This window comes from Tripterygium wilfordii, chromosome 1 (assembly GCF_013401445.1).
Source record: "Tripterygium wilfordii isolate XIE 37 chromosome 1, ASM1340144v1, whole genome shotgun sequence".
Lineage (NCBI taxonomy): Eukaryota > Viridiplantae > Streptophyta > Magnoliopsida > Celastrales > Celastraceae > Tripterygium > Tripterygium wilfordii.
The window spans coordinates 5,607,105-5,620,101 of record NC_052232.1 but is presented as its reverse complement, the minus strand read 5'-3'; the positions used below and the strand labels follow the sequence as shown (position 1 = coordinate 5,620,101).

Genomic DNA, 12,997 nt, shown 5'->3' with positions numbered 1-12,997 from the left:
GCTCTTGGATTACCGAGAAAGCTTTTGCAAAAAGAGATCTTTTCAAATTAGTCATGTTGATAATGCTGACTATGCACGCCACGTCGACTTGGGCAAACTTGGGTTCCAAATACTTGGGCCATTTAACAGCTCCGTTTCTTCTTTCACCCCTACTCTATCTCTATGAAATGACCCCATGTTTTGTCTTTTTTGTAAAAAGAAATAGCTTTGATGAGATGACGTTTTTGAAATGACGTTCATTTGCCCTTACGTGGGTTTTTTTTTCCTTTGCATGGGACCCTCCACTCCTCAACCTTATTAATTCCTTCACTTGCTTTCATGTCTCTCCACTCCCTCTCTAATTCTCCTCCATAGATCCCATCTACTACTACTTCTATCACCAATTCAATCTCTTCTTATCCCAAAAAAAAGTTTGTAAATTGCTGAGAACCCAATTGTCAAAAATAAAAACCTGTTCAAAAATGTCACCCCTACTAGCCTACTCTATGAAACGACCCCATGTTTTTGTCCTTTTTGTAAAAGGAAATGAGGTTTTTTTGTCATTTCTAATTTTTAAAAAAATGAGGTTTTTTTTGTCTTCCCCATGTTTTTATCCTTCTTGTCTGACATTCAAAAAAAAATGCTTTTTTTTCTTTTAAATTTAAAAATAAAAATGACGTTTTAGGGACTAGCATTTGTGGTCCTTTTTTGTCTGAAATTTAAAAAAAAGAGGACTTTCTTTTTATCGTTTTAATTTCAAAAATAAAATGATTATTGATGTGACAAAATAAGATAGGGAGGGACGTTTTTGTCTTAATTTATAGAAAATAGATGATTCATGTGATGGCTTAGATATTCAATGTAATCTTCCACCACTCTTACAATTATATAAATTATAATACAATGGTTTCAGAAGGAAATATAGAACGTCTACATTGAATATATGCTGCAAGTTGTTCCATATACGGTGTAACCCATCCAGTTGTGCAATCATACCTGTATGTAAACCATTGAATCATAATGAAAGGCATCGGATAACCCTCTGTCACCCATTCAATTAACGATTGATGAGAATTGAATATCTAAGAATGTATTAATTTTGTTAGAAATTAATAAAAATAGCATGTATTAATTTAGTTATTTAGCATACCATATCAGTGGAAAATTTATTTGTAACATCACTTCAATGTCTTCTTCACCTTCATTTACAAGATCAAGTTCTTCTTCTTGTTTCATTTCATTTATATTAATATCATCCTATCAACAATACAAATTCACTTTAATATATGCAGTTAATCAAAATAATTATTAAAAAATAAAAATTGATATATTTACCTTATCACTAGAACCACTTGACAATCTTAACTCTTCACTCCATAATTTCAGATGATCCATTTTTTTCTCAACCTAAAATGATAGAAGGGTGATTATAAGCAAAAGGGGAGGCTCATCCGGTCTTCCAAATCTGCTGCTAGCAGTCCTTCCTAAGCGGTTTAATGAAGCCCGAGAGAAGAAAGCACGAGACTACTTGAACCTTTGTGAATGGGAACGGCTACCATAGAAGAGATGGTTGACTTTACGAAAATGAAACTATATAGTGAAGTTTTTCTAGAGGCTTCAAGCTAGAAAGTAAATAGCACTTTCAAGAGGAGTAGTGATAAAACTACTAAGATTATGAGAGCGAAGGTCGGTGCTTGATTCAATCAGTCAAGACATTGGAGTCTTTTATGTAGAGTGAAGAATAACTGAGTAATTGAACCAATCCCCTCTCCCATTTTGGACAAGCAAAAAGTTAAAGTGACAAGACAATGGATAGAATATTTTGAAATGATATCAATGAGTCCAGAATTATTAGTTTTTTTTTTTCTCATTGAAAAGACAATGGGAGGTGGTGGTGAAGTTTAACTACAGAGGATCTCTTCATCCGAGGGGACGGGGGGGCATTTGTCGCTAGAAGAACGAATGAGGCAAGGGGTGGTCTTCTTCTCTATTTATTAGTGTTTAAAATACTGACTTGTACGTATTGGTTGAGGAAATATAGGACGAGTACACTGAATGTATGATGCAAGTTGTTCTGTATATGGTGTAACCCATGCAGCTGCGCAATCATACCTGTCCCTAAACCATTGAATCATAATGGGAGGTATCGGGTAACCCTCTACAAGGTAATCTGGACAAAGTGATTATTATTAACGAACTCGATAGTAATCGATAGTAAAATGCACAAATGAATGAAGAGGAAGCATTATTGTTGGGTTTGCGAGTTCACGTACATGACAGTCTATACTGCCTTACAATAGAGTTTAAAAGCAAACCGTAAAATTTGTTGACATGGACAATCTAATGGCGTTGACGGGAATTTATTTTTTTTCATGGTAAGAGTCTAGTCTTGTCAATAGAAAAACATGATGATAATTGGAGGGACCCATAAAAAAAAACTCTAAAGACAATTATCTAATCAATAGGGGTTTAAATAGTAAAAATAGGGATGCCAATAACACCACCCATACTTCTTTTATTTCCCTAGAGACTGCTTCCTCTTTGATTTGATTTTTAGGATATTGTAACCAACAGTCAAATGCACTCAAACTAACAATCCTACCAATTAACTTAAAACATGAACTCATGTAGTTTCAAAGCACTCTAAGAGTCTTTGGATTGAGAGATTTGGAGGGAATAGAAGGGAAAAAGAGTTTCCTTCTAATTCCCTTGTTTGAATAGTTTGTAAAAAATTATTGAGGGGAAGAATTTTAAAGGATTTGGGAGAAAGATTTCATTAAATTTTTGTCAAAATTTTTTCCTCTCAAAATGGAGTCATTTGGAGGGAAGAGATTATTAATTAAGTTATTTATAAGTTAAAAACATATTTTACCCTTAGACATAACACTTAAACATAAAGAATAAAGATAAACTAATAAATTAAACTATTTTTTTTTTGTTTATCCAAACATGAGAAATGAAAATGTATTTTCCATTCCATTCTCTTCCCTTCTCTTCCTTCCTTTTCCCTTCCCTTCCCTTCCCTTCCCTCAATCCAAACACACTCTAAATTTACAACAAATTTACAACGTTCCACTTAAAAGCAGAATTTGCCACCATCTGCACGCAAGCCACACGCTCAAATTTATACGCTGAGCAGAATTTGCCACCATCTGCACACAAGCCGCACGCTCAAATTTATACGCTGAGCAACAATCGCTCTTCCACTTGGTCATGAGTGCAACACCCTGAGAGCTTCCATCACTTAATTATCAGTAATGATCAAAATTTTCACTGTACATGTTCTGAACGAGATTCTAACCAAAGATATGTTAATTCTATCATTAAACATAGAAGGATTCAAAAAAGAGTTTGCCCAACTCATACACTACAAGCCCCTGAGAACAGTTTCTGCTTCATCAGTTATAAGTAAGAATCAAGATACCCGTAGTTATGTCTTTTGTTATACTGCAGCAAACTCGCATAAGTTCGGTCCCAGATTCCTATATACAGAGATTCATCATCTGGGCTGAGTGCTACACCAGATATCTCGCCGAAGAAATCAATCTCTTGCCTCCTTTTATAGTCGGCTTTTGTACTATACACATGCACAAAATCAGCAGGTTCAGCAACCACCATGAATTCGCCATCTGATGAGAAGCGAATTGAACGAACAGCCCCCAAGTTTCCCTTTAGAATTGCAACGGGCAGCGACAGGTTTCTAATATCCCATACTCGGCAAGTCTTATCCTGGTTCCCCGTGGCAAAAGTCCGCCCATCTGGGTGCCATGCTGTTGCGAAAGAGTAATCCAGATGGCCCACCACTGTAGAAATGGTCTGTAAGAAAGGACCAAATATGAGATGTGAATAGTCTGCCAGACATTCTTCATTACAATTAATAAACTGCATTTAAGCGAATCTCAATAGCACATCTTCCCAAAAAGGCAGATAGCTGAAACATTTGCCCATCTTTTTCTAAAATATGTATATTGAGAAAATGGAAATACTGTGGTAACTGGTAAGACACTACTAGAAACTTATGGCATTTCCATCACCAATTTCCCAAAATGAAATTCTCTCCATAAAGGCAAGAAAATTATTGCTTGATTTTTTAAGGAAGAAAAAAAAGGATTTGAATATCAGAGTTCAAGTTGACGTCATGATGAATGATGGACAAACTCATTTTACCAACATCTGAGTTTTGTGTGAGACAAGATGATGTCAAAGAACATTGTTATACCTTTCCATTTTGTGCATCCACAAGCAATCCATCCAGGTGATCACCAACAACAGCAATTAACCTACGATCAGGGCTCAGTGAGGTATGCTGCATCAGGGTAAAAAACAAAAGGGGAGACATTAATCATACTTTAATAATTGCTGATATATAGTGTTTATTGCAACGTAAGAGCGATCTGTTGACAAAATGTTATGATAACTTTCTATTTACGAGACCTGCATGTGACAAGAGAGCATGTGGCCCAGTGATAGACTAGTCGGGGTACAATCCAAAGGTTATATGTTTAATTCATGGAAACAGCCTCTCCACATATTATGTGGAGTAAGCTGCGTACATTATCACAAATTATGTGGGGTAAGGTCTGCGTACATCTTGTTTTTCCCTGACCCCACCCACTTGGGGAGCCTTTTGCATGGGGATTATTTACCTTTACAGGCGAACATGTGGTCCAATGGTAGCATCTCCATATATCATGTGAGGGTAAGGTGCTTGTCCCCGACTCAGCCCTCTACGGGAGCCTTGTGCACATGATTTGTTTACGTTATCATTGTTTACCTTTTATTGCTACTAATATTAATTCTCAAAACTATTGCTCTACAATTAATCACTTGTGAAATAAATGATTTTTCCAGTATCAAAGAGTCAGAGAGAATACTAAATGGAAACCTGTTCTGCAATATTAAGCACACACAAAACTTCCATCCAGTCTTATGAACTACCCAAAAGATAGTTTGCCCACAGAAAGTAAAAACTCAGGCAGTTCTTATCCAGACAAATGAACATAAACGACCCCCTCCTCTTTAATCTCCCTCTTTCCAGGCTCAAAAACGAAGAAGGAAAAAAAAAGAAAAGAAAACTAGAAAATGCAGACTTAGAATGCTAGTTAAATTGCAGAGCTTAAGAGCACTCACATTCACCGGCCAAGGGTAACGGAAATGATTCAGAATTTGAAATCTTTCCATGTCATATTCTCTTAAACCACAATCATTGTTAGATGCCATGAAATGTACTCCACCCCTGCAAAACAGTTTTAACATCATCATGTTTCCCACAGACGGCATATATTTCTCGATGACAGATCTTGGGAGCAAAAATAAACGCTACCTCAAGCTGTCGTATATCTCAATAGCGTTTGTGATGGCATTATCATCATATGTGGTGGTGCGAGCACAGAAGCTAACTCCTTGCTTGTCCAGACGCTGCAGGAACAGGGATACAGTACAGTAAATTTTAAGACAATAAAGAAATCTACATAAATTCCGTTCAAATTCTGTAGCTATTGGCCTATTACTAAGCCCCAAAGTACATCCAGAAAAACTTCCACTGACATCATTTTAAAAAAAAATGCTTGGGGCAAAAGAAAGCCACTTCTAGTGATTTTCATCCCCTTGGCTTACAACTTGCATGGTGGGCAAGAATGCACAAGTACTAATAAGCGGAGTGTGAAGAAAATACAATTTCATTGTCTCAAAGAAATTATCGTTCAAGTCATTATACATTTTACTGTCAACTACTAAGCAACCAACAAATATTGATCACCATTAGATTCAACAATTTTAGTACCGGATCCACCCAGAAATGAACATATAAACACATCAAGCATTATTGACATTCGACTTGATACCTTCATTCAATCTCCTCATATACAGTAATGGATAGCTAGTTAGTACAAAAATCATATTCAAGATTTAAGAATCAAACAGTTGAAACAACCTTACGAGTTAAAAGCCAACAAAAAAGAAAAAAGAAGAAGATGAGAAGCAAGCAAAAAGTTTTGATAGACAACTGAACTAAATTTTATACTCACTGGAAGACCATGCATATTGCAAGGACACAGACATTCAAAAAGAGGGGTGGGAGAACCAAAAGAAAACAGCTCAGATATTTGGAGATAAAATACCCCTTTCAAAGTGCAATGCTAATGCATTTTGAATTGTAACTTTTATCATATGGAAAATAACTGTCAGGCATCTGTATCCAAATAAGTTTTTCTTCAAATTAAGTGATTAAGTTTCTGTTGGGGCTTATTGATAAGAGGAGACAGTGCATTAAAAACAGAAGATTAATAGGTATTGAAAGATAATCCGATTTGCCTGTTTGCAAAAGTGGAAACGAAAAAAAATTTAAACATGACTGAAAAGGCTAAAAAGTTGAGATTAATACAGTAGGGGATGCAAAACATTTTTTTTAAAGGAGGCCAAAAAAGACATGGATAAAAAAATACATGGTCAGGGACTTTCGGTTTTTAGCCTGAGATCAAAATCTCTTGTCCATGTCCAACTCTAATAAACTCCTGGAATATTCAGTTTAACAGAGAAGCTTTTGACAGGTAGTTAATTACAACATGCAAGAGAAAAATAAGCTGAATCGGGCACTGCAGTCGAAGACCACAACAAACTTTTGTTCCTCATTGAGGATGACGGTGAAAGAAAAATTTTCTGTAGGGAAAAAAAAAAAGGAAAACAAAACCCCTACTAGAGTTGCCTTCTTTGCATGGGAAGCCACTTGGGGTACAATCCTGACCTTGGACAATTTACAGCAATTCGATAATGGTAAACAAATGCTTGCCGCGCATCGAAAGCAAAGAATTGATCTGTTATATCACAATTCATCGTTGATGGTTGTCTAACCTAATGTTGGCATGAAGTCATCATAGAGCTTTCCCTAGGTACAATGACCCCTACAGCACTTCCTTATCTATCATATGAACTGCCAGGGGAGAGACAAACCTTAGAGCCTTTGAAGGAAAGGAGAACTTATCCCAAAAAAAAAAAAAAAGATGAATGGGTCCAGTTTCGGGTTTTTGATCCTCTAGCTACTGTAAACTTGACGAAACTATTCTAATTGATATTTTAGAGCTCTTTCATTGCAATTAATCTCTCTGAAGTCTGATTTGCATTTGGGTTGGCATCTCCTGGGCACCTTTCTTATTAAATTCTATATTGGTGCCCAAAAAAAAATATTGATGAAATTGATAAAAAGTACATGAACAACATAGGATTAGTAGAGAGCATAACTTTAGACTCGGTAAAATACCACACGAAATCCACATCGAGTACCAAAATTTCCTTACAGATGCATGCAGTTGACCTAAAATGTTTTGGAATAAGGTTTTGATGCTGTTGAAGATGATAATGATGAACTTAACAGGCTATGGTAGACAGATTTTCTTTGACACTGGGATTTGAGATGACTGTTGATGGAAGAGATTTGTGCGATGCTGCACCACAGAACCAATGGAGGTGATATATTGGAGATGGCTATTGAGGGGTATAGGGCTCAAGCATCGTCACAGATCCTGGATATGCTAAAGTTTGTCATAATGAAGGCGTGTCTTTTTTTTTCCAATGCAAAGGAGATCTTATTGATGGAATGCATCAAGAAGCCAAGAGGGTGCAATTCACAGAGAAAGGATTGCAAAGCTAAGGAGCTAATGCTCTCATGAAATTTAATACACATATCCAACATCCAAAAGTTAACACAGCTTAGCCAATTATCCATAAACTGGCTGACAGAATATTCTTGATCACTAAAGGTTCTGCAATTCCCTTCCTTCCACAGTATAAACTGGTTGAGAAAAGACTCTTGATCATTAAAGCTTCTGCAATTCCTTTAGCCAACAAGTAGCTACGGGGACAAACTGCAAGATCTTCCTGCTCAATTTTCTTTCCTAACGATCTTCAAGTTCTGAGCTACGAGCACAAATCAACAGCAATAACTCAATTGATATCAACTAGAGTCCAGAAAACTCCCCAAACATTTCTAGTCCAATCACAACGCAATATTATGTTTTAGCAGATTCTTCAGCAATGGGGACAAACTGCAAGTATCATAGTGAAGACATATTTGATGAAGGAGATGACAAAACCGTCAAGAAACGAGGGACTCCAAGGAGAAATGGTTGGTTTTCAAAAGGATTCAACTGAGTTAAACAGACGCATAAGCAATTTCTGGAAACTAAAGAAAGTTTTAGAGCTTAACACGCATTGCACATTGCAGACCCTACTTTCACGATGAACAGAGAACCACACTTTCAAAATGTATTACCATTTGTCCAAAGCTATTACTAACAGTGTTGACAAATTTAAAAAAGGTTATGACTAGATCGGCAGAAAATTCCTGAAAATCTGCCAGAAAGCAGGTAGGAAATGCATCAGTGATCTTGTTGAGGTGTAGAGTCCTCTTTCCGATTGAGAGAGCAAAAGGCAGGAAAGTCAAGCTAGTTTGTCCCAAAAACATATATTGGATAGGGCACTTGAGATAGGTCAGTAAATTGACACGAGTCTCTTTTCATGAACAGACAAGGCTTGAGGAAGGATGGTGGAGCAGAGGGGAGGGCCATATGAAGCTAGCTCAAACAACAAATACATGATGATGTCTTGATGGGAAACTTAGGCTTGAATTTTCAAAGAATTATGTAAAACATAGGGAAAATAATACTTTTTGATAAAGTATATACATAATTGTCGTACCCTGGATAGCAAACCTAGGTGCCATTTCAAGGCTGTTGGTCAAATTATAGAGAGATGAAGCTGCTCATATAGTGGATCATTTAAAGGTGGGATGTCCACTTAGTTATGTTCTTGAAAACAAGTAACATAAATTACGCGTACATTTCATGGCATTTATGGGGCAGGAAACGGAAGCTCTAGGTGAGCTTGGGAAGTGTCCCTTGGCTTGTTAGCAGGGCATTATCTGGTTCTCAACCCTCAAAAGAGGACGGCTCTACTAAAACGAATCCAAGCAATTTTTCGTTTCTGAATGTGCGCAAATTCATGCAATTTCAAAAACTTATCTCGCACATTATCTTCTTGATCTCCCTCTTAATAGTGGTTATTTACTTTTTCCATTGTATTAGAGTCACCTCCCATCTTTCAAAAATTATTCCTTTTATCTCCACATATACAGGGAGGGGTTCTTTGATGAGTACGTGATTAAAATTACTTCAAAGACCTGCATCGTATAATAATTCAATCATGTTGGAAGTCAGGAGATTCAAAATGGGAGCTTAGTCCATCCAAATCTGGAGACATGAAGCTTTGATAGTTAAATGTGCAGGTTTACAAAGATCAGTGTAACGTTGGCGGCCGAAATCTCAAATTAATATGTTTGCTATGACTTGAGGTCAAGGCTAAAGAAGAAACTAAGAATTCGGACTTGGAGACTAAGGGGTGATATTGATAAGCCGATTCAAGAACTACTCCACTGATTATAGAAAGTGAGGGTATTGTTGGATTATGTGGAAGAGAACATAGACAAATTCCTAGTCATGGGAATGGGAGAGATCTCATGGATGCAAAATTCTAGAGTCCCTCAGCCTAAAGAAGTGACAAAAAAAGTTGCTCTTTTCTTGAAAAGGGGGGAAAAAGAATCTTGTAGTATAAAAACAACAGGAGTTTACCTTAATGTAGAAACCATTATGGGTAGCCAATCTTTCTACAAATATTTATTTCAGGAATCTCAGATAGAAGTTGGTGATTGATAATCAGTCTAAGAGTATTTAAAGAGCGGCCAGGGCCTATCAAAAAAGAAGAGTTTTTGGTAACCAGGGCCTATCAATAAAGAAGAGTTTTTAAAAATACATTAATGGATTGCCTAAAACTACAAGATCCAATGGAAATTTCATGGATCCCTTGAAAGCATGGCTCTCTTCAGAGACAAGTTATGAGGAAATCTTCATCACCACATTCGAATGGAAATTTGGTGGATTCTTTTAATCCCTAAGAATATTAGTAGGTCTCAGAACATCTATTCTACCAACTTAAGGTAAGTACACATAGAACTAGAAGTATGGAACCCTAGGAATAGAGAGCAAATCGAATATCATCATACCACTATGTGCCAACCCATGTACTGTAGATAGTTACAAACATATCAGAGGGTAATTACCTATGTAAGTATAGAGTGCATCTTCAAGAAATAAAAGGAAAAGAGGCAAAAACAACATTCGTTCTAACATTGTCAGTAGCATAAGCACATCATGTCAGTAATCACTTTGATCTTCCTGCATAAGAATCTGCCAACCTATTGACTCACCTTGCAAGTAAGCTCTCCTTGGAAGCCCCCTGTAACCAGAAAATTGTCCTTGACAGCCAAAGTGCTAATTTGAGTTTTTGTGAAACCTTCCAATAAGCTTCCTGGATGATTCTACATCACAGAACAATAAAAGTTAGCAACACGAGGAAGAAAGGAGTAAATGTATATAAATACAGGACGGAAAATCATACTAGAAATATTCAAAATCCATTAGGGCTAACATAATAAATCCATATAAAATGAACTGTAGTACCTCTACAGGTGCAATATGTCCAGAAAAGTTGATGACTTCTGATGAATTGCAAGACAGCGATGACCAATGCAGGACTGAATATTTAGACATAAGATAAACATCATGTTTTGACGTAGCCCAAACCAAGTTCCTTAGCTGCATAGTGATCAAAGAAAACAATGGTTTTTAATTTCATATTGATGAAAAATTTTGCTTCTTGTCACTTTGAGAGGATCATGGTAGAAAATAATGAAGATCAGAGAATAAAGAGAGAAACTACTTGCTTATTCCTATACCTGAAAATGAAGAATAGTAGGCTTAACTAATCTCGTATTGTGAAAGAACTCATAATATTTGTCACCCTTCTCCATCTGCTTACATTCCTACAACAATAACAAACCATACAATAAAACCTTGTATATAGCTTCCAACACCCCACAAACAGAAACACAATAATTTTTTCAAAAAGAGTGAAACAGAACCTTGTCTACAGCTTCCCCTGATGAAGGAATGTTCTCGTAATTCTTGTATTGCTCAAGCCTCGTCAACCTATATTCTTCTCTCGTTATGTTCAATCTCTCCCAAGGAATACCCTGAATGTCTTTCCCTGCCCTTGCCTGCGCAGAAGATATATCAGTCACCCTGGTGAGCTGCTCAATAAGAAAGATAGTCAATACTTATCACTGCAAGCTAGCAACTACATGGACCAAATTGATGGAATAAAAGATAATAAGAGAGGAATTTACCATTTCATATTCATTAAGCTCCACTGCTTCACCGCCTCGGCCATAGTTTTCATCCTCCATTTCGTCAACAAAATCTGGCACTTCCCCATCTTCTTCTCCCATGTGATAGAAGTTGTCCACCGGGTGGTAGGACATTCTATGTCTGTATTAAAACATTAAACAGACAACCGTGTTAATCACATGAAACTTGAAACTTGCCCATATGGCCATATTCATGTTAAAGTAGGACCATAAACAATTATTTAGAAATGCCAGTAGAGTTAAATAGCACAGAATGAACTCTAGAGAGAAATCCAACAATGCAAATACCGCGAAGACAAGATAAATAAATAATTCCAATTTTACTGTCCATATCTAAATAATCAGCAAAAATTATTCCAAGACTTCTAAACCAGAAAAGTTCAGCAAACAATAGAAAAAATAGAATAACTGGGTACACCTTCAATAAAAAATTATGTTGCAAACGATATCATAAAGAATTTAAAATAAAAAAGATAAACCACCACAAACACGCACAAAATGTGTTATACAAAAAAAAAAAAAAAAGCAAAGCTTCCCAGAAAAGGAAGTGAAAATTTAAAAGTGCAAATACAAACTACGGACATAATATTACACTCAATTACCAATAGAAACCTCTCTCAGTACGAGTAGAAACAAAGAAATAAATTAAATCACCGATATCAGTAGCACACCAAACACAAATAAACAAAGGCGATGAGTAAAGGGAAGACATGAAGCAAAACCCTCAACAACCACACAAAGGAAACTCAAAACAATGAAACAGAATCTTATAACCATATTCAGTACAAGAAGGAGAAGAAGATCTGTTACATACAGGGGAAGCCGAGAGGCGGTTCGAATGAAGGGATTGCGTTGGATATTCGATGATGGCGATGGGAGAATTCTCTGCTTTTGACAAAAAAAAAGAAAGAGTAAATAGAAAGTTGAAGATGGATGGGGTCTATAATGCTTTTTGTCGCCTAAGATCAATTGATGATTGCGACTGCACGCAACTTCACCATGGTTATCAATACCCACTTACCATCTACAGCACCACACCGAGGCATTCCTTCCGAAAAAGGTACCGCCAATGTTTGGAAAACCCCTTACACGTGTCTATGAGCCTGTTTGGTGTGCCATTTTACCAGCGCTGTTCAAAAAAACCGTTCAAACCGAAACCGATCGAAACTGAAATGATTGGTAGGTTTTTTATAATACAAAGTTGCATATTTCTGTACTAAAAACCAAACCGAACAGACAAAAAATCGACAAAACCGATCGTTTGGTAGGTTATTTCATATCAAAAAAACCCCAAAAAACCAATCAAAACCGACCGCGAACACCCCTACATTTTAGTGCACCATATATTGTAGAGAGCCATCAAACAACAATTTATTATTTGTAATATATGCTACAATATATGCTATTGTCGAAATTGTCTACCAAACGCACCCTATATATTATTGGTTTAACCTTATTATTGTTTGGTGTCAATTTTGAAAATGCTCGGCTCTAACTTAAACACTATATTTGGTTCAACATGGGGATGGGAATGGGAACAAAAATTGTTTGTACCAAAACTAAGTCCTACAAGTCAGCTAACACGTGACAAAGAGGGATTCATAATGCATAAAAGGCGGCCAATCTCCTAGTGACACGTGGCTGAGGCAATGAGTTTTTTATATTAATTATTGTTCATTTTTGCAGGTTTTTGATTTGTTGTTGCCCTAAAATCCAGGGATTAGTTCCCAGAAATCAGGGCTTTCCAAAATCAGTTGTCCAAGA

At 36.5% G+C, this 12,997-nt stretch overlaps 1 protein-coding gene across 1 annotated transcript; it reads right to left on the bottom strand.

Annotated features, from left to right (window-relative positions):
- Positions 1 to 3,273: 3,273 nt before the first annotated feature.
- LOC120003784 (uncharacterized WD repeat-containing protein C2A9.03-like) lies at positions 3,274 to 12,274 on the bottom strand. The gene is made up of 11 exons (XM_038852877.1): positions 12,255 to 12,274; positions 12,048 to 12,118; positions 11,213 to 11,354; positions 10,949 to 11,116; positions 10,763 to 10,849; positions 10,488 to 10,622; positions 10,235 to 10,345; positions 5,303 to 5,397; positions 5,110 to 5,215; positions 4,199 to 4,285; positions 3,274 to 3,795 (listed from the first exon to the last, which is right to left on the bottom strand). Exons 1-11 carry the CDS (start codon positions 12,255 to 12,257, stop codon positions 3,382 to 3,384), a joined length of 1,419 nt encoding a protein of 472 aa, XP_038708805.1. The 5' UTR covers positions 12,258 to 12,274; the 3' UTR covers positions 3,274 to 3,381.
- Between the last annotated feature and the right edge of the window lie 723 nt (positions 12,275 to 12,997).

Bases quoted from the DNA above. Each gene is read 5' to 3' on its own strand.
- LOC120003784 (XM_038852877.1), bottom strand. The intron at 5,216-5,302 runs GTAGCGTTTATT...ACTGTTTTGCAG, and splicing joins GAGATATACGACAGCTTGAG to GGGTGGAGTACATTTCATGG. The intron at 3,796-4,198 runs GTATAACAATGT...CCTTTCTTACAG, and splicing joins TGGATGCACAAAATGGAAAG to ACCATTTCTACAGTGGTGGG.